The sequence below is a fragment of the Stenella coeruleoalba genome, assembly GCF_951394435.1.
Source record: "Stenella coeruleoalba genome assembly, chromosome: 11".
Lineage (NCBI taxonomy): Eukaryota > Metazoa > Chordata > Mammalia > Artiodactyla > Delphinidae > Stenella > Stenella coeruleoalba.
This window is the reverse complement of record NC_137157.1, coordinates 63,196,365-63,217,731: the sequence shown is the minus strand read 5'-3', so window position 1 is coordinate 63,217,731 and position 21,367 is coordinate 63,196,365. Positions and strand designations below refer to the sequence as shown.

The 21,367-nt window shown below is 50.0% G+C and overlaps 1 protein-coding gene across 5 annotated transcripts; it reads right to left on the bottom strand.

The window, feature by feature from the left end:
* Positions 1 to 9: 9 nt before the first annotated feature.
* MCRS1 (microspherule protein 1) lies at positions 10 to 10,056 on the bottom strand. 5 transcript variants are annotated; one of them, XM_079937290.1, is made up of 16 exons: positions 9,963 to 10,012; positions 9,586 to 9,647; positions 8,679 to 8,798; positions 8,032 to 8,170; positions 7,528 to 7,666; positions 6,756 to 6,914; positions 6,496 to 6,605; positions 5,475 to 5,583; positions 5,062 to 5,200; positions 2,116 to 2,191; positions 1,739 to 1,767; positions 1,528 to 1,620; positions 1,243 to 1,325; positions 960 to 1,047; positions 585 to 712; positions 10 to 463 (listed from the first exon to the last, which is right to left on the bottom strand). In XM_079937290.1, exons 3-16 carry the CDS (start codon positions 8,686 to 8,688, stop codon positions 377 to 379), a joined length of 1,389 nt encoding a protein of 462 aa, XP_079793416.1. In that variant the 5' UTR covers positions 8,689 to 8,798; positions 9,586 to 9,647; positions 9,963 to 10,012; the 3' UTR covers positions 10 to 376. The 5 variants fall into 5 exon arrangements, with proteins under 5 accessions (XP_079793416.1, XP_079793417.1, XP_079793415.1 ...); XM_079937291.1 differs by lacking the exon at positions 9,963 to 10,012 and adding an exon at positions 9,870 to 9,905; XM_079937289.1 differs by lacking the exon at positions 9,586 to 9,647 and having other exon boundaries at positions 9,963 to 10,056.
* Between the last annotated feature and the right edge of the window lie 11,311 nt (positions 10,057 to 21,367).

The following is a 21,367-nucleotide window of genomic DNA, read 5'->3' as shown; positions in this document are numbered from 1 at the left end:
TTAAAAAAAGAATAATAAAAGAAACTACTTGGGAACTCAGTGCTTTGTATTTACAAAAGAAAAATAATAAAGGAAAAGTCTGAAGCTAACCAGCTGGAGACACGGAACCAAGGTGGGCGTCTGGGGGAGAGGGTAGGGGCCTCTGCAGAGAGAAGGCGAGGGGCTCTGGCACTAAGGCAGCCTGAGGGGCCCAGCCTCTAGGGGCTTCCCCAGGGCCAGCCCCGCCCTCCCGCAGAGGCTCAGATCAAGGGGCCAGGAGCTGAGTCTCCCGCAGCCCCCTCTGGTTTTTCCAGGAGCCTGAGTTGCCAGCTCCAGGGGTCTGGGAGGGCAGGGGAAACTGAGGCCAGAGAGAGCCCAGGGTTCCTGCCACCACTTCTCACTGTGGTGTGATCTTGGCAGCCTCGGCCCGAATAAGGGCAATGAGGTCCTGGTTGATGAGGAAGACGAATCGCAGGCTGGCGATCTGCGGGCGGGAGAGAAGGTGGCTAAGGACGGGGGTGAGACTGGGGGCCGGGGCAGGCCCACACGCTGCCTCACCACACCATGGGGCTCATCCCGGCCTTTCCACCTCCCCCCCAGCTCACCTCCACCACGGAGTTGTTGCTAAGGCGCCATTTGGAGCCACACAGCACAGGTCGTCCATCGATGTAGATGGGCCGCCGGCCCTCGTTGGCAATGAAGAAATCACCGTTGTTCTTCAGCTTGATGACACCTATGGGAATAGAGAGGAACGGGGGTATGATGGGATGGGGGGAAGGCCAGAAGAGGGCCTGAAACCCCCATGTTCCCTCTGCTTCCTGGGGCCGCTAGAAGGCACCCAGGACTCCCAAGTTAGAGATCTTAAAATGCCAGCTCCTCAGCCCCACCCAGTCCCTGAGGTTCCCACGGAGACCAAGCCCCAGGGCTGGAGGGCAGCGAGAGGCTGGGAGCAACATCCTCACACTGCTTCCCGCTGGTACCTTGCTTCCGGGAGATCTTCCAGGCCGGACCCTCCAGAGACAGGTCCACGTCAATCTGGTTATCCTTGGTTGCTCTGCCTAGGGTGATCTGGGGAAATGGGGCAGGTGAGGGCTGGAACCTGAGGAATGGGGAGGAGTCCACACAGGCCCAGGAAAGATGAGAAATCAGGGACCAGACATAGAAAGGGCAGTGAGGGGAAGATCGATGGAGGAGGGGAACCTAGGAAGGGGGAGGTAGGGGTGGGGATGGGGATGAGGACAGCGAGGGCTGGGCCGGCCTCACCTCTCTCGAGCGCATCAGGTACCGCACCATGCGGCCCCGCAGCACTGCCAGGGTCTGGTTGTCAAAGTCCGGAGAGCTCATGCCTGGGGGAGAGCAGCTCATGTCAGAGAGGAGCCCACTCTTGAGAGCCACAGCATGGAAGGCAGGGAGCCAGGGCAAGATCCACTAAGGGAAAGGAGCCAGAGGTCTGGGAAACGAGGGTGAACCCAGCTAAGCAGCCAAGGGGGCGCAGGGAGGGGCGACGGGATTTGGAGCACGACCCTGCTGGTCCCCCGGCCTCCTCACCTGTGATGCTATCTACTAGCACCTGCCACTTATGCAGTTCCTGTTCCAGCTGCCGAATCTCTCGTTTCTGACGCCGGTCAGCCACTGTCAGCTCTGGGGTGAGGTGGGGTGGTAATGAAGGACACGCTGAGGTAACCAGCACCTTGTACTGTTTCTCTCTGTTCCAGCAGGAGCTCCCACCCCCTCACTGTCCCCACCAGGGCACACTCACCATGTTCTAGGACTTCATCTCGCATTTCCCTGGGGGGCGAGAAGGGAAGGATGAATCAGACTCCAATTTGAGCTCACCTGCCATCACCATTAGGTGCTACTGGGCTCAGTAGGATCCCTCAGTCCCTCAGCCCAGTGGTCCCGTGGGCTGCTCCTCTGGCCTTAGCCTAGCTTCCCTCCCTGGGGTGGGGGTAAGATACAACGGGGGTGGGGGGCCGGGGAGGGCGCTTAGCAGGGAGACTAACAGCTACAACTGGAGCTCCAGGCCGAGTCTGGGCTGGGCTCCGTTCCCTGCAGCAGGAGAGGCAGGGCCAGGCAGCACAGGGAGCTCTGTCCTGCGGAGACACTGGGGCCCTGCCTGTGGCCCCAGCCACTCACTTGAGCTTACTGTCATCAATCAAGTCCTCTGCGTCGGAGAAATTCAGCACTTGGTCCCCCTTGGGCAGCGGCTGCACTGAACGAAGGACAGAGGGAGGGTCAGCGCCAATGCTCCTACTCAACCGCAAGCTGCTGAGCAGACAAATGAACTAAGAGGACAAACTGTAAAGACAGCCCATGGGGACGGCCTCGTGCTGAAATCAACAAAAGTTAACCTGATACAGGTAACAGCATGCATGCAGATCAGACTGCACGCTACTTTGGCACAAAGCATTCCTGGGGTTTGCTGGGGGGCAGAGGTGGTTCTAGAAAGTGAAGGGAATTAAAATTGACCTTTGGGGCTTCCCTGGTGGCGCAGTAGTTAAGAATCTGCCGGCCAACGCAGGGGACACGGGTTCAAATCCTGGTCCGGGAAGATCCCACATGCCGCGGAGCAACTAAGCCCGTGCGCCACAACTACTGAGCCTGCGCTCTACAGCCTGCGCTCCACAACTACTGAAGCCCGCACGCCTAGAGCCCATGCTCTGCAACAAGAGAAGCCACTGCAATGAGAAGCCCGTGCACTTCAATGAAGAGTAGCCCCCGCTTGCCGCAACTAGAGAAAGCCCGTGTGCAGCAACAAAGACCCAACGCAGCCAAAAATAAATAAAAATAAAATAATAAAAAAAAAAAGTTGACCTTTGCACGCTCTTTTCAGTGTGCGAAGAGTTCTCACTTACAAAGCCTTGAACTACATAGGGAAGGCATTACTATTAGCTGCACGTTACAGATGAGAAAACAGATACAGGAGGAAGGGTTAAGCTATGTGACTAGTTCAGGACACAGCCAGGAATCAAGGCCTGCTTCCCTGATTGCAAATCCAAACTGCCTCTTCTACCACATCACATGCTCCCAAACATTTTCTGCCACATTCGGCAAAGGGCTGAGAGGCACGTGCCTGTCAAGTCTCACTCAGGATGTGTCAGAAGGGAGCCTTAAGCCAGTGTTTTCAAATTGTAGGTCATGACACGTTAACAGGTCATGAGATTCACTTTTTTCCAAAAAAAAAAAAAGAAAGAAATGGAATGCAATAATATCAGAATCCATCAGATGTATTCAGGATAAATATTGTTTTATGAAAGTTTTTCAGTTCTTTTCTGGTCAAAATGTAAAAGCGATTGGGGTCCCCAAATCTGAGAACTCCTGCCTTAGTGTCAGTTGTTCCCAGGGCTGCAGCATCTGCTCAGCAGCAGCTCCGACTAGCTAGTGAGACTGCTGGTTGAGGAGTTTGACAACCCCTGAGGTATCATCACTGCCAGGGAAGTGAGGGGGGCTGCATAGGAGCCACAAATGCTCCACCACCACCACCCTCCACCTTAGTTCAGACTGTGGGGAGATGGGGTTGGGGCAGTCACCCTGCCAGAATGCCTGAATCCTACCAACCTAGTATTCAGCTGACTTGATAGGTAAGCAGTGTATACTCCCTGTTCCTAGGGACTCCAAGCATGAAATAGCAAAGGAGAAATCAAATATCCACATAAGACGACCCTTGAAGAGAAATATTATACCTTTACGTTAACAAATATACACAATAGGGGCTTCCCTGGCAGCGCAGTGGTTAAGAACCCGCCTGCCAATGCAGGGGACGTGGGTTCGAGCCCTGGTCCAGGAAGATACCACATGCTGCGGAGCAATTAAGCCCGGGCACCACAACTACTGAGCCTGCGTGCCACAACTACTGAAGCCTGCGTGCCTACAGCCCGTGCTCCGCAACAAGAGAAGCCACCGCAACAAGAAGCCCACGCACTGCAATGGAGAGTAGCCCCCGCTCACCACAACTAGAGAAAGCCCGCGCGCAGCAATGAAGACCCAATGCAGCCAAAAATAAAATAAACTTGTTAAAAACAAACAAAAAAACAAATATACACATGGTAACTTTTAAAATAGTGACAAAGGAGCTAGCAACAGCAGCAAAAATAAACTTTATCCAGTGTCTGTTCTCTCTGCAGGAGGTCAGTGATAGCTGAGCCTGAGGCAGCAGCAGATATCTGGAATAAAGACGGCTGCCCACTGGCACTAAATTGCAGAGATCCTCAGGAAGGAAAGATGGGGCCTCCCCTGACAAGATTTCCTAAAATCCTCTGGTAGGAATCTTTTATTATCCAGAAGCTGCGGGGCCTAGCGAGTAAGGTGACAGGCAGAACTGAAGCTTCATTTTCAGAACAGTATGAACAACTACATAGTAGCCAACGTGCAATAATCTTTAGGAAGTAAAGTGTGCTTGGACTGTGAAAGTCTGACCCTGAAACCCAAATCTAACTGAAGAGCTTCCTGCAGGTTAATCAGACTGCTTTCCTAGTATCTGTTATTAGGAGAGTGAGAGTTTTGCTGGTGAGGGAAGAGAGGAAGCTTTCTGGCCCTTGGGAAAGGAGAAAGACAGGCGGCCTGGGTTAAAGTCCCTGTAGGGATTTGGGAATGGCCTGAAGACAGCCCCACAGCACAAATGCTTGGTGGAAGGAGAGGCAGTGAGGAGTGTGGAGAGAGGGAAGAGGCAGAAATCCTTAGAGAAAGTGGGTGGGAAAAGGGGACAGGTGAGCGGTGAAGGGACTTTCACATTTTACTCATGTTTGAATGTTACTTGTGAAGAATATACTATTATTTATGTAATGGTAAAACATGTCAAAAAAAACCAAAAAAGTCAAGAAGTGGGAGACAACTCTGCCATTTAGTCTTTTTGTTCAGGATTCTAGGCAATTTTGGCTACCCTCACCATGATCCTAAGACCATTCCAGTCACTTTCCCTCCCTCTGGAAGGAAGTGGTTTTTGCTGCAAAGAGAGACGAACAAGACACTGGGGGCCACGGAGGGATTTGTTACAGGGCACCTGAGGGCAGCTGTGTCCAGCCCCCTTCACACTCACACTCACATACACGCACCCTCACTCTGCCAGCTCCTGGGCCCAGTTACCTGTCTGGTCCTCCAACAGGTAATACTGCTTCATGAGCTGCCAATGGGCCTGCAGAGCCTTGGCAGTACGGGCCAGGTAGAAGGCATCAGGGTGTCTGTGCAGCAGGTCCTGGAAGGTCTCCAAGGTGGGCTGGCTGGTCTGGAGGGCAAGAAGCACACTCTGGGCATCTGGGTTTCCTTGCTCCTGTCTCTGCTGTACCATCCGTGCCCCCTGCCCCAGTCCCCAGAAGGAGGTGGAAAAAGTGATAGCTACTGCCGCCCAGGAAGCCAGGCTTGGCTCTCCCTGAGGACCCGGTCCACAAAGGCCCTGCAGGTGTACGTGCGTCTCCAAGCAGTGGAGCCTCCCTGCAGTCAGTTTTCCAGGTTAGCCGGCTCCTGCCCTGCCCCTCGGCATTACCAGCCCTCAGCCTTACCGATCCCACTTTGCTCAGCAGCTGCTCTTCAGCCTTGCTAAACAGGGCCTTGCTCTGGATGGCGGCAATGGCCTCTGGGTGCAGCTGTCTCATGGCCTGGCAGGCCAGCCTGGGCAGGAGGGAGATAGAGGACAGGGCAGGGTTGAAGGAAGGGTGTCAAGCAATCTGGGGTTCCTACTTCTCCAAAGCCTGCAGGCCTCTGAGATCCAGAACTCAAAGATCCAGGCCCTCTACAGGAAGAGCCCAAGGCTTTAGCACAGGACCTGTGACCTCGTGCGTCTGCCGAAAACATCAACAGGCAACTCAGAAAACTCAGCTTCCTGTGTTCAACCCCGTGAAGAGGCTCAAGGGCACAGCTGCCTACAGGCCAGTCCGGAGGGAGATCCTGAGACCAGCTGCTGCTCCTGCCCCAAGAACTTTCTCCATACTTGGCCAAAGCTGCCACCCACTAGCCACCTCCTCTTTCCCAAGCTGTGCCCTGTCCATTTCCTGGTATATCAGGGCTGTGGCTATAGCTTAAGTGGTGACAAGGGCTGTGGAGTAGAAGATGGGTGTTAAGCATTCGACCGAATTCTGATGATATCAAACGAAGTGACTGAGAAGGAAGAGTGTGTGTTGTGTGTGTGCATAGGTGTATTTGGACTGTTGGAGCTGGAAGAGGCCCTGGTGCTCTTCTGTTCCAACTCCTTCTTCTGGAGGAAGAAACTGTGGGAGGTCAGTGTGGGAAGGCTGGGAGGTGACCGCCCCAAACCACAAAGCACACGGTGGTAGAACAGGGCTCCTGGCACTCATGTGGTGTTTTCTCTCATGCTACTTCCTTGACATCCAGCCTGGATTAGCAGGGTTGGTATCAGGAAGCAGCTTCCCCCTGAAGCCTGGCAGGTCTCCAGTATCATCTCAGAAGATACAAGACCCCAAGGAGCCCTGCCTCCCAGGCCCCTCCCCTGTACAATTCTTTCTGTTCAGGAGCCAAATTCTGGTGTCCCCAGTACCGCGCCGCTGCTGGGGCCAGCCCACTCACTTGGAGATGACAGGATCGTAGAGCAGGGCGTACCAGCGCTCCTGGACTTCCCGCAGGGTGAAGCGGCAGCTGAACTTCACGCCCAGGTGGACAGATGTCAGGTCATTGGTCTGCAAGGCCCCAGAGTGGTTTGCTCCAGCCTCAGAGCTGGGAAGAACCCTCCCGGGCCACCTACAGGACACTGCCGGGCTAGATGGGGGGCTGGGAACTGGAGGCTGTGGGGAGAAGGCAAACACAACCCCTGTGGTGGGAAGCACTACCTGCAACACGGCATTGATGAGCAGGAGGTCGTCCGCAGGCTTCCAGCGGCCCAGATCCTTGGTCACCTGGAGTGGCTGTTTGCTCTTCTTCACACGTTTGGTGAGTCCAGGGGCTGGGGCTGGGCTCGGCGGCACAGGGGTGCTGGGGGCCTTGGACACCTGGGCAGAGGGCAGGAGCAGAGTGAGCTCATCAGGGCAGCTAGGGCTTCAGGCCTAGAGCTTCGCACACTGTGTGGCAGCTCCAGCCCCACCCAACAACAAGCCACAGGCAGGGGGCCTAGCTTTCCAATGCCCATCCCTCCCCCTTCCCGCCCCCATCAAAGTACTTCTACACAGTCCTTGACCATATGGGGTCTTCTTTTTGCTGGTGGCGCCCCCCAACCCCAGCATGGAGGGTGGGTGGGGAGGATACCAGGAAAACACTCTTGCTGGTACAGTGTCTGGGGCCAGAGCAATGCCACCTGGGGGTTATTTTTACAGCCAGCAATGCTCGGAACAGGCTGTCTGCTCCCAGAATAGATGCATGCTCTGTGCCTCCCACACAGAATGTGACACAGGATGCACTGACAGGGTGGTGATGGGCGCAGCAAGAAAAGCGGAGTAGCGAGAGATGGGCTCCCAGGAGGGAGGCATCTGAGGTGGGCCGGGGCAGCTTGATCCTCTCACAAGCCTCCTCTGCAGGGCTCTTGCCAGCTGGCAAAGGTTGTGGGGAAACACAAAATCTGGCACTGGCCCCCACCCCTCTCCATTCCCCACGTCTCCCAATCCTTACCTTCTTCTTCTCACTGGAGGAGGGTTCACTCCCCGAACAGCGCCCTGGTTCCACCCCACTGGCCCCCTTTGCCCGGGTAGAGGACTTAGCCAGGCTGCTCTCCACCAGCTCATCGTCAAACTTCTTTCTCTTGATGAACCTGAGAATAGTCCTACCCAGTGAACGCTCTGTGCCCCATCCCCGGTACCCACTCACACACACCCAGCCCCCAAAGTAGAGCAGGTTCCCAGCAGGTAGGATGCTAACTGCTCTGGCTCAGTGGATGGGGCATGGAACTGCTATGCTCCACCCCTGAGATGACAGTGTACTGTACCACAAAGATTTCCTGTCCAAAACCTAAGATCTCCCTCCCTTGCTCTCAGTCTCATTGGGAGGGACTTAGTAGGGACAGGAAAAGCACAAGAGTCTGCCAACAGTTGGGCTCCAGAGGGGCTCAGGGAGCCATTCCCAACAGGGGTGAAGGCATGCAGCAGTCTCAGCCTCTGGCCCTTCAAACCCTAGTACCTGGAGGAGCTTCTCCGTTTAGGGATGGTGCCCAAAGCCTGTGAGGAGGCCCGCTTCTGCCCTGCCAGTGACTCCTCATCCTCTGAGCGGCTGGCAGTGCCTGATGCCATCAGGGATGAATCTAGCAGCCCCTGAGAATCTAGAAGAAGAGAAGTGGTGAACCCAGGCCTCCTAAATGCCTAGCAGAGCCCTGAGCCTCTGCACATGGGAACCCTCCTCAGCCCCCCTTCCCCTACCAGCCCTCTTGGTCCCTCCCCTGCTTCCTTGACACTTGAAGTTTTAAGGTGGGAGTTCCTTGGCCATCCAGATCCCATCTGGGCCCAGACCTTCCACGCTGGGCAGTTCTCCCGGTGCCACGTGTCATGTCGTGCAGCACATGGTGCTCAGGTCAGACTGGTGATGCCGACACACCGGGCTCTGGGCATAACTGCTCCCTCTGCCATCAAAATGCAGCCATGCCAAAGAGCGTCAGCTCAACAGCAAGTCAGTCAACTGTGGCCTCTGCTGAGAGGTACGTGGGTGGTGCTGGCCCAGGGGGAGGTGGCAATGCCCAGCCAGGACCGAAAGACACACGTGCCAGGCACGGGGTGGAATCAGCAGATGCTTGGCGCCTGAGCGTTTGGGGAGCTGGCCCGGCCTCATACTACCTTTGTCCATCCTCTCACAGTCCCAAAGCCACTGGTTCCAAACCACAGGGCTAGAAGGAAGGGTCCCACAGGTTCATCCAAGGATTCTGACCAGGTGAGCTTAGAGGCTGAGAAGAGATTCTGCAAAGGAGAAATGAGGCTCCCTGAGGCTCAGGTTTCGAACTGGCCAGCTTCACCTCCTTATACTGGAACAGGTCCCCAGGATCCCATAAGCTAGGGAAAACACCAGGAGAAGAGACACAATATATTCTGCCAATATGACCCTGATAAACCAGTAGTCTTTCGAAGGTCACCGACATCTCTGAGACAGTGATAAAAGCTATGGACCCTAGAAAAATGTACACATTAGAGTGGTTCACAAACCACTCTAATTCTACTCATAGCCCCTAGGTTAAGGGCCTTGACTATAAACTAGCAAGAAACAAGGGATTCTTGGCTCACTTTTTGTCAGCTGCCCATTCAGCTCCCCTCCCAGCCCAAAGCAGGGAAAAGGAAACGGAGATTGAACTCCCACCAGTCCATCTCACTTTTTTCATCTGAAGCTCTGGCTGAAGATTTAATGGGTGGTACCTCGTGGAAGCTAAAAAACGCGGCTTGGGAACTGAGCAAATATCAACCACCCTGGGGGGGGCCCTCGCCTAAGCCCGGAGAACTCAGGTAGTAGGGACTCTGCGGAGCGCGCCGCTTCGGAGAGTCCCGCCCCTTCTGACCAGGGCGTCTCTCCGCGCAGCGTTCTAGCCCTGCCCCCAGGTGCGCTCCTCGCGCCGTACCATTTGATACGGCTGGGAATCTTGCCACCTGGGGAGAGGGTGAAGGGCCCGATTCCGCGGGTAGACTGGGGCAGGGTCAGCGCCGCCTGCCTTCTCCGGCCCTCCACCCCTCGTTCTCCCCCCAAGGGCACACCCACAGTAGGGGATTAGTCCAGGTCTGTTTCACGGGCTCGGGATAGGAGTGGTGACGAAGTCAGCCCTGCAACGCAAAAGCAAAGCACCGAGTGAACCCCGATGCCCTCGCAGCCTTGGTTTAAGCCCCACGGGCCGGTGGCGGGGAAAGGGTGACTCCCAGACCAATTCTCACCCCACCTTCGGCATGCCACCTTTGCGCATGCGTAACTTCTAGGACCAGATTCTGGCCCGGTCCGGCCCACGCATGCGCAGATTATCGGGGCGCTCCCGGGGCGGGGCCCCAAACCTGGCGGGGTGTCGTCCCCAGCGGCACTCTGGAGAACTCCATTTCATCCCCAACTCTGCTCAGAACACTCAGAGGCGAACCGCGAGGTCTCACCATTCCTAGGCTGCCAGCTCCAACAATTTCTCCGCGGCGACGGCAGCAGCCGCAGGGCCAAAGCCGGCTTCCGTGAGGCCCGTCTACTTCCGGGTCTACGAACTAAGGGCTGCGCAACCCCTTCCGGTTCACCCCGGTAACTTGGGTAAGGGGGCGTGGCCGTGGCCGTGGTAGCGAAGGTGTGGCTGTTTTGTTAACAGCCAAAATTAAAGGCTTTCCCAATTGGGACAACATATAGGGAGGCGTCAGGGATTATAGAATCCAGGTTGGAGAAAGTGATTAAAGGGAAAGGCGAGACTTGGGGCAGGATAGCCTGAGTAGCGAGATGAGGCAACGCTGGAAGGGGCTGGCCCGAGGGTGGGGCCGGGCGGCCGACTAGATTTCGGCTTCCGAATCTTGCGGCCTCCTAAGACATCTAGGACTCTTTGATAGTTTCTCAGGACCAATTATGGATTGTTTGATTCCACCAAAGGTTTTAGAGAAACTACTCTGTGGCAGGCCCTGTGCTAGGCACAACACGGGGAGATGATGTTGAGCTCCCTCTAGCCGGAGAGATGTGACATATAGAAGGGGCAGGGAGGTTGATGTCTAAGGAACGGAGGGAGGGTTGTAGGCCGCGGTTCTAGAAGGTAGAGGCCCTGGGAGAAGGAGTGCCCTTCCCATCAGCCCGACCCCACCTGGATTCCTGGAGGCAGCTATGGGCCCCGGGAGGTAAGACGACCCAAGGATGCACCTTCAGAGGAGAGTGCCCTGGAGATGGGAGGACAAAACTACAGGAAAAGTTGGGAGTTTGGGGGTGTGAGAGCTGTCTTGAGAAACCAGAAAGACTGTCCTCTAAAAGAGGGTTTCTATTTGTTTTATGCTTCCTTGGAGGGGCACAAAAGGGTAATAGCCTTAGAGAAACATACTGCGGCTCAGAATAAGAAAGATACAATTCCAAAGCTGTCCAGCAGCTAGGGTGGTCCCCTCAGTGGAGGTGTCAAGCACACATCACCTGGACATTGCCAGGCGATTCAAGTGTCAGATGGGAGGCTAGCGCTTCTGGCCCTGACAGTGTATGATAGCCTTCTGCTTCAAGAGTCCCGTGTTCATTTGTGATCTTGCTTAATGAGTATTAACCTATTTTATTTCCCCTGAAAGATTGTGTTTTCTGATACAAGGTGTGATGGACTATACTAGATATAGCATAGTAGCTATACTAGGTGAGAGTTATCAGGGAGGTCTCTAAGGAGGTGACAATTGAATTGAGATTTGACAGCTGATAAGGGACCAGTTAGGCAAAGAGCTGGGCTAAGATGACCTAGTCAGAGGGGACAGCATAACTCCAAAGCAGAAAAGAGCTTGGTGAGTTTGAGGAGGAGGAAGGAGATTAGTGTGGCTGGAACAGGATGATCAAGAAAAAGAGGGAGGTAGATGAGAATAGAGAGGTCATCAGGGCAGATCACATTAGGCCTTGTAGTTCATGGTATAGATTTTGATCTTTATTCTTTTTTTTTTTTTTTTGCGGTACGCGGGCCTCTCACTGCTGTGGCCTCTCCCGTTGTGGAGCACAGGCTCCAGACGCGCAGGCTCAGCGGCCATGGTTCACGGGCCTAGCCGCTCCGTGGCATGTGGGATCTTCCCGGACCGGGGCATGAACCCGTGTCCCCTGCATCGGCAGGCGGACTCTCAACCACTGAGCCACCAGGGAAGCCCCCGATCTTTATTCTTTTTTTAAACAATTTTATTTATTTATTTATTTATTGCCATGCCGCACAGCATGCAGGATCTTAGTTCCCCCACCAGGGATCGAACCCATGTCCCCTGCAGTGGAAGCACAGAGTCTCAACCACTGGACCCCTAGGGAAGTCCCCTTGGCCCTTATTCTTAACGCATTAGAAAGCCCTTAAAGTATGACAAGCAAAAGCATCCATCCTGTGATATGATTTAATGTTTTAAATGATCCCTTTGTCTACTTGTGGAGAATGGATTGTAGGGGGGCAAAAGAGGAAGGAGAGAGATCAGATGAAGAGGCTATTGTAGCAATCCAAGTGAGAGAGGTAAACTCAGGGGGTTTAGCTGGGTTGTGGGGGCAGTAAGATGGGCAGAAATAGTGACTTTGATGTGTATTTTGCAGGTAGAATCACAAGGACTTACTGATGGATTGAATATAGGATATGAGGGAAAAGGAAGAATCAAGGATAAGATCTAGATTTGGGGCCTGAGTACCTGGATGGATATGAGACAACCCCCCCTCTTTAGAATATATCCAGAATCTGGTCATACCTCACCAGCTCCAACACTATTTCCTGATCCAAATACCCTGAATTCACCTTCTCTCACCTGGACTATTGCAAGAGCTCCCTAACTAGTCTCCCAGCATTCATCTTTACCGCCTCTCCTCCAATTTCTTCACAGCAGCTAAAAGAAATGGAAATCCACTCATATCAAGCCTCTGTTCAAAATCCTCCATCATCCTTGGAGTAAAAGCTCATGAGGTCATGACCTCATCTCCTGCTTCTCTCACTTGGTCTTTTAAAAGTTTCAGTCCCCATCCCCTGCATTCTGTATCCCTTCCCTGCTTTGTTTTTTCGTTAGCATTTATTTTCTCCTAATGTGTGATGTAATTTACTTATTTTTTTCCTGTTTATTATATGTCCCCCAGCAGTAGAATATAAGGTCTATGAGGGCAGGGGGTTTTGCCTGTTTTGTTCACTGCTATAGTAGGTACTTAATAAATATTTGTTGAATAAGCATGTTAAATAAACCTAGGGGAAAGGGGAAGTCTGTGGGAGGAGGAGGTTTGTATAGGCGCAGAAATGAAGAGTTCTGTTTAGACAGGTTAAGTATGAGATGCCTGTGAGGTATCCTGGTGGAGGTGTTGAGTAGAGAGGTGGGCACACTAGTCCAGTCACGGAGGAGACCTGGGCTGGAGATACACATTAGGGAATCATTCTCATGAAGATAGTGCCAATGCCTAGGGAGACAGTGTAGACAGAGAATAGGAAGGTCCAAGACCCATGGCTGGGGCACTCCAACATTTAAGTTAAGGTAGAGGAGGAGCCAGCAAAGGAACAAAAAGAAGAGTGTGGATAAAAAGAAAACTTAGCAATGGCACCAGTCATCTAACCTCCAGTTAACTGTCCCTGGCTCCATGGTAATCTTTCACAGTGCAGCACTATCCCTGGGATAGACGTGGCTTACCGTGGAGGCCACGATCATCATGGTTTCTCCTGGATCTTTACTCAGGGCACCAGGCTCCTTCATCTGGGGGATTAGGACATGGTGGTTAAGAATACAGGCTCTGCCTGACTTTAAACCTTAGCTCTATCACCTACCATCTTGTGACCTTGAGAAGTTAATATATTTCTTTGCCTCAGTTTGCCATCATCTGCGGGGAAATAGTAGTACCCACTTTGTAGGATGGTTCTGAGGAGTAAATCACTCATTGTTTAAACAAGTACGTTGTATATAGCAAGTGCTTAAAAAATGTTAGCTGTTGGTACTGTTCTTAGGGCTTGGGTCTTGGTGTCTCCTGCCAGGTGGTCAGTCTAGGACCCAGACTTTGATAGCACAGCCCTTCCCGGCTCCCATCCACTAGAGCAGGACCAGTTTTTCTTTCACCTAAGGCTGTTACCTTCTGGGCACTTGGTCAGAGGACACAGGATCTCTCTGCTGTTGGCTCAAATATACCTTCTTAGGAAGGCAAGTTTAATAAAGCTGTTGATCAGTACAAAGTTGCCTTTGGATTCACAATGCATTTTAAGTCAACATGAACTCTACTTGATATCTGTACACCTTTTTTTTTTTTCTCTAAGGGAGGAGAAACCATTTGCAAAGGATGAGTCTCATATACAGACTGAATCTCTCTGAAATATCAGTCCCCAAGGTAGAGAATCACAAACTTTATGAAACATCCAACTTATTTAACATGACAAAATGTATATATCTCAGTCCGAAAGCCAGAATCACACTTAATGAGGAAACCTAAATTATTCCCATTGAAGTTAGGTATTCCACAAGGATGGCCCCTGTGACTATTTTTATTTAACACTGCTTTGGAAGTACTAGCCTACTTAATTACAGAAGAGAGAGGAATGAGATAAAAAAAACTAGAGAAGAAGAGGTGAAATTACCATTGTTTATTTATGATATAATAGCCTAACTGGAAAATCCAAGGATATCAACTGAAAAACTAATACAAATAAGACATTTTAGCAAAGTGGGTACAAATTAATTTATAAAAAGTCAATAAACAACAGCCAATTAGAAAGTATATGAGAATAAAATGTATCATTTACAATAGCAATGAAAATGTAATGTAACCAAGAGTAATCTTAACAGTGTGCTGGATGTAGGTGCCCAAAACTAAAAATGCTATTGAAGGACACAAAAGGAGACATGAATAAATGGAAAGGCATACTCTATTTTTGGGTTGAAAGACTCACTGTCATAAAGACGTCAGCTCTCATTAATCTATACATTTAACACAATCTAATACCAACAGACTATATAACCTGAATATAAAGTTCATACGGAAATTTTTGCATCAAGAATAACCATGAACATTCTGAAAAAGAAAGTTAATGAAAGGGGAATAGCTCTATTGGATATTAAACCAATGAAAGCTACAATATCTAAAATAGTAAAATCCAGAGGACACTAGTGCAAGCATAGACAATTTGATCAAGAGAACAAAATAAAGAGTCCAGAAATAGACACAAGACATTTAAAATGTTAGTATATGATAAAGATGGCATTCTCTATCAGTAGGGAAAAGATGGATTATACAGTAAGTGGTATTGAGACAATTGTGTAGCCACCTGAAAAAAAATAATGTGGTATCTCTACTTTAGTCCTTACGCTAAAATAAATCCATATGAATCAATTGTGTTTAAATAAATGTAAAATAGTAAAACTATAAATTTATATGTTGTAGTGGAGAAAATATCTCAGTATAGCACAAAGTTTCCCAAAGCATTAAAAAAGACAATTCTGTCAACATAAAAATCTATAATTTCTGCAGAGCAAAAAACACCATAAACAAAGACAAATGGCAAACTGGGGGAAATATTTGCAGCTCATACCACAGACAAAAGGACTAATTTTCTCGGTATATACAAAATCCCTTCAAATCAATATGAAAAAGAACAAAAATCCAATAACAAAATGGGATGGTTAACATAAAAGGAAAGATAAATGGCTCTTAGACATATGAAAAAAATGCTCAATCTCATACACAAGAAAATTGAAACTACATTTAGATATCATTTTTCACCTATAGACAGGCAAAAAATCCAAATGTTTGACAATATGCCCTTGGCCTGGTTATGGAGAAACAGGCCCTCATATATGTTACCGGTAGAACCGTAAATTGTCAGTACTTGCCAAAATTACAAATGAATATAATTTCTAATCCAGTATACTTTCACACATGCAAAATAAACTATATATAACAACAATAGCATTATTTACGGTAGCAAAAATTTACAAACAATTCAAACATCTATCACTAGAAAACTACTTAAATAAATTATGGTCCACCATACAATGGAATATCATACAGCCAGGCTGAAGAGCTGTCACACAAATCTTTATAGGCCATGATTAAATTCATGAAAAGCTATTAAAAAGTTTTTAAACGAGCATGGTATGAGATCTGGAGTTTAGAAAGATCTCTCTGGCTTAGTATGGAGCATAGACTGACAGAGCAAAACTAGAGACAGGGAGATCAGTCAGTAGCCTAAATTAGGGTAGTCACCAAGGAGAAGACACATAAAATGTAGACTGGGGGCTTCCCTGGTGGCACAGTGGTTGAGAGTCCACCTGCCGATGCAGGAGACACGGGTTCGTGCCCCGGTCCGGGAAGATCCCACACGCCGCGGAGCGGCTAGGCCCGTGAGCCATGGCCGCTGAGCCTGCGCGTCCGGAGCCTGTGCTCCACAACGGGAGAGGCCACAACAGTGAGAGGCCCGCATACCGCAAAAAAAAAAAAAAAAAAAAAAAAATGTAGACTGGATAGGGCTTGATAACAGACTGGGTTTAGTGGTACAAGAGATGAGGCACTGATGATACCCTGGTTTCTGGCTTTGGCGGTAAATGGAGAGTGATAGTTATGCATTGAGATAGGGAGCATAAGTGGAGAAGCTCGTTTGGGTAAGAAGGAAAGATGATGAGTTTTATTTGGATGAATTGAGTTGGAGGTGCCAGTGGGCAATCAGTTGAGATGCTTGGTTGGGTGTTTGGGTATACAGCTCTATGACTCCGGGGAGAGATTGGGACTAGGGATAAATTGGGGAATCGTCATCATATAGCTGATGTTTGAAGCCAAAAGGGAAGATGAAGTCATCTTGGGATATCCTGACGCATGAGGAGAGTGTCCAGGCCCTGAAGCGACCCCTGGAGTACAGGCAGAAGACTGTGCACCCCTACTAGAGCCAGAGGAGTGTGGGGAACAGGAGGGAAACCAAGTATCACATGACAGAAGCAAGGGAAGACTGTGGTAGCGTTTTAGTGGTCCATGTCTCTCACTTGGTTATAATATCCTTAAGGACATAAACTGGGTCTTATTTTTGTTTTCTCCCTGTCTGCTCCATCCCCACCTTCAGTCAATACAAGGTTTTGCACATAATCGAAATGTCTGTGAACAAAATAAGGGCATGAATGAGTAAATCCATTCAAAGCTGGGTCTTTACACTACTTTAGTTCAAATCGTCATTACTGTTCCTCTGATTGGTCTCCCTGCATCCATTCTCTAGCCTCTCCACATTGCCACGGCTGCCTCTCTAAAGTGCAGATCTAGTAACATCACTCTTTTCCTTGAAAATCATCAGTGGCTTTCCACTGCTGAGGAAAATCCTCAGCTTGGCCTTCAAGCTCATCCAAACCCAATCTCAGCCCAGCTTTGCTCCTGTAACACCTGGCTTCTTACCCATGAACTACGCCACACTGACTACTTTTTGGCCCGTAAACATGCTCCGTGCTTATAGTATTCTACTCCCTCGGATTCCCCACCCCCCTGCCACCTGCGTTAGTTCTATCCATCCTTCAGCTTTCTGTTGAAATCCCACTTAGACCTGAAGGCCTTTCCAGAGCCTCACTGCAATGACGTCTCCTTCTCCTGTTCTCCAATTATTTTGCATCTGTATTATATCACCTGCCCTGTACTGTATTTGTGTTCGTTACATATGCCAGCACCCCCTATTTACTACCCTGTCTCCACACTGGACTGTGAAAAGGGATTGTGTCTCAGTGTCATCATTACATCCAGCCTTCACACAGTACACTAAGTAATTGCTGAATAAGTGACGGGTGGATGGGTGGACGGTAAGTCCTTGGGAGTACAAGGACCTAGTTCTATTTATTTTTATTCCCTCTACAGTGCTTTGCATGTGGTGTGTACCCTATGTTTGCAGTAAGCTCCTTAGAAGTTTGTTTTATTGACTTTTATACTCTTACTGCCTAGTACAGAGCATAACATCACAGTGGGTGCTCAATAAATGTTTAAGGACTCAATAATTACTCATTTAATTTGCTCTCAGTAGCCTCCACAGAGGCCAATGGCTTTGGCAAACAGTGTTTGGTATGTGCTTCTTGCCAGCTCTGACAGGCTGCCTTTGCAGGCCATTGACAAGCTATGTCATGTAGTATGGCTAACAGACCGAATTAGGGCTGTCACGATGGTTAAGCGTTTAACACAAAGAGATGTGGCTCTCCAGGCAGAAACACAGCCTGGAAGAAGCCTCAGAGGCAAGAGCAAGGCAGCTCAACTATGGAGGGATGGGATCACTTATTCCTTAGAGAAAATTCTGACTTGGTTTCTACTATGTGCACAGCACTCTGTACTGGGGGCAGCTACAGCTGTGAAAGCAACTGGGCATCTGCTCTTAAAGAGTTTAAGATCTGGGGGGGATGAGGACAATAATCCCAGAACAAAGACAAGATGACCATTGCTGGAAGAGATGCATGAACAAAGGTTGAGAGAGCCTCCAGGAGAAGGGGGCATCTTAGGGAGGACTAGGAGAGGCATCTTGGTAGGGGGAATAGCATTTGCGCTCATTTCCTAAACTTTCCTGAATGCAAAAGGAATTGTCAGTGTTCAACTGGTCTCCCTGTTTCCCCCTTCCCAGACTTCAGTCTGTTCACATCACTATGGCCAGAGCAATGCTCTTGAAGGTGAGGTCCGATTATGTCACTTCTCTGCTCAAAATTCTGCAATGGTTTCCATTTTATTCAGAGTAAAAAATGGCTCCTGGGGGCTTCCCTGGTGGCGCAGTGGTTGAGAGTCCGCCTGCCGAAGCAGGGGACACGAGTTCGTGCCCCCGTCCGGGAAGATCCCACATGCCGCAGAGCGGCTGGGCCCATGAGCCATGGCCGCTGAGCCTGCGTGTCCGGAGCCTGTGCTCCACAACGGGAGAGGCCACAACAGTGAGAGGCCCGCGTACCGCAAAAAAAAAAAAAAAAAAAAAAAAAAAAAAAAAATGGCTCCTACTCTTTCAGAGTGAAAATAAAGTCCTTACCGTGGCCTACAAGGCCTTATGTGATCTGTCCCTCCAGTCATTCTCCAACACTTTCCTTGCTTTTCTCCTCCCACTCACTCACCTGGCACCAGTCACAATGGAGATACGGCCATTCCTTGACTATGCCAGGCATGCTCCCACCTCAGACTGTTCCCTCGGCCTGCATACCCTTCCCCAGGGCTTGCTTCTTCATCTCCTTCAAGTCTTTACTCGAGTGTCATCTCAGTGAGGCCTATTTTATGCCCTGTTTTAAATGGTGACCTTGGGACTTCCCTGGGAGTCCAGTGGTTAGGACTCGGCGCTTTTACTACCATGGGCATGGGTTCAATCCCTGGTTGGGGGACTAAGATCCCAAAAGCCTAGCGGTGCGGCCAAAAAAAAAAAGGTAAACTCTACATTCTGGTACCTTACCCCTCGTTGAAATTTGTGTTTCTCCATGGCATCTTTTACTATCTGACATACTGTGTATTTTACTAATTTTTTATTTGTCCATTTTTGCCCAATAGAATGTAAGCTCTGCGAAATCACTTTAAAAAAAAAAACAACTATTTTCTTCAGCACTGTATCCCTAATGCCTACAATAGTGCCTAGTATTAGTTACCCAATAGGTATTTGTTGAATGAATGAGGACGTGATACATGTTTGAAGAAGTCTTCAGGTAGGGCTTTCTGGAGGAGTTCCTAAAAAATAGTTGCCTGAAGAATCATTGACAAGGAGAGATCTCTGAACTGCACAGCTGAGGACCCTGCTGGGGGTGAGTGGTCAAGCGAGGAGGAAGTGGCCCTAGGCTGAAGCCACCAAGAATTACATGCAGGATCCAGATGTCCAAAGGATGGGTCAGGAATCCCTTGTCTCATTCCCCTAATCTTTGCCATACTAGCTTTCCTCACTCAGCCAAGCACCTTCTCAGATGAACTCCACCCAGCTTCAGCTGTGTCCATCCTTCAGCGGTTCCGGTACTTTTCATTTGGCCCTCTTGTTCTCCGGGCCAGCCGAGGCCCTTCAACAAGCACTTTGCTGCCTCCTTGTGGCTCCTGCAGGAAAGGGACTCTCTTCTGAAAGTGAGGTGACAGAGGCCTACACAGGGACTCCTCGAAAGGGGGCTGTGGGAGAGGAAACCTGAATCTTCTTGACCCCCATGGAGACCCTGAATTATTGGCAGCTGCCCTCCCGCCCACAGACGTTACTGCTAATAGCGACGACCGTCCCCTCAGCAGACAGCAGAGCCCTGACAGGTATGCCAGCTGGACTCAGCTTTGGTTGTTCCAGGTTAGGTCACCTTTGGGGGAAGAAATCTATTTATTTATTTAGCTGCGTCATGGGATCTTCGCTGCAGTGCGAGGGCTTCTCTTTAGTTGTGGCTCACGGGCTCAGTTGCCCTGTGGCATGTGGGATCCTAGTTCCCCGATCAGGGATAGAACCCGTGTCCCCTGCATTGGAAGGCAGATTCTTAACCACTGGACCACCAGGGAAGTCCCCTGGGGAAAGAATCTGAGGCAACAGTCAGATCCCAGGGCCTACCTTGAGGGGCATTCAGGCCAGTCAACTAGTATATCTAGCCTCTACCTACTCGGCCTCCTCCCAGCTCCCAGCCAATAGTTTTTAAGGGGTGAGGCAGCCACCAGCCAGATCAGGGCCGGGTGTGTGTAAAGAGAGGAGGGGGCTGGGTGTGACACGAGTAGGAAGGCTGGGCACTGTGGAGAACTGGAGCCCATGCCCTGGAGGACACTGCTTAGCTGAGCCACTGCTCAGTTCCAGCCCGTTACTGTTTCTGTAGGTAACTGAAACCCACCTAAGCTAATATCAGCCCCTAAACAGGGGAATGTCCTGGAATACCACTGGGTTATCTTGTAGACCTACAAGGCAGGGATACAGCCAGGCCTCAGTAACCATCTGGCTGGCAAAGTTTCTGATGAGACGACTTCTTACTTTCCTATGTAATTTGTTTTTCTTTCTGGCAGCTTTCAAGATGTTCTCTTATCTTTGGTTTCAGCAGTTAAGACTATGCTATGCTTAGGTGTGTTTTGTGTTTATCCTGTTTGGGGTTCTCTGACATTCTTGGATCTGTGGTTTGTTCTCTTTCATTAATTTGGGAAATTCTTGGTGATTATCTCTTCATATATTTCTTCTGCCCCATTCTGTCTCCCTTCTTCTAGGACTTCAATTATGTGTGTTAGACCATTTGTCATTGGCCCACTCAAGTCGGTGCTTAGTTTTGGGTTTGCTCAATTGTTCCTTTGTTTCCTCTTTATGTTACAGTTTGTTTACATTTCTTCTGACTTAGCTTCAAGCTCACAGATTTTTTTCCTCTGCTTTTGTCCAGTTTGTTGATTAACTGGTTGAGGGAATTGTTCATCTCTGATATTAAGGTTTTCACTTCTAGCATTTCTGGTTTTCCATTTCTTTTTTAGTTTCCTATTCTCTTCTCAAATTCCCCATCTGTTCATGCATGTTGTTCACCTTTTCCACTAGACTAGATCCTTTAACATGGTAAATATAGCTATCTCAAAGTCCCCAACTGATAGTTTCATCTTAGCCATGCTCATATTCTTTTTTTTTTGCGGTACGCGGGCCTCTCACTGTTGTGGCCTCTCCCGTTGCGGAGCACAGGCTCCGGACGCACAGGCTCAGCGGCCATGGCTCACGGGCCCAGCCGCTCTGCGGCATGTGGGATCTTCCCGGACCAGGGCATGAACCCATGTCCTCTGCATCGGCAGGTGGACTCTCAACCACTGTGCCACCAGGTAAGCCCTCTTTTTTTTTTTTTAAAGAAGATGACTCCTCCAATCATAGTCATGCTCATTCTTTTTCTGACTTTTTCTAAGTTGGCCTCCCCAGCACATGGAACACACCAGACCCTGCATGGCTTTTGCCTCCCTGGTTCTTTGGTTGGGTTGTTTACAAAAG

Bases quoted from the DNA above. Each gene is read 5' to 3' on its own strand.
- MCRS1 (XM_079937289.1), bottom strand. The intron at 1,621-1,738 runs GTGAGTGTGCCC...ACCTCACCCCAG, and splicing joins AGATGAAGTCCTAGAACATG to AGCTGACAGTGGCTGACCGG. The intron at 713-959 runs GTACCAGCGGGA...CTATTCCCATAG, and splicing joins GAAGATCTCCCGGAAGCAAG to GTGTCATCAAGCTGAAGAAC.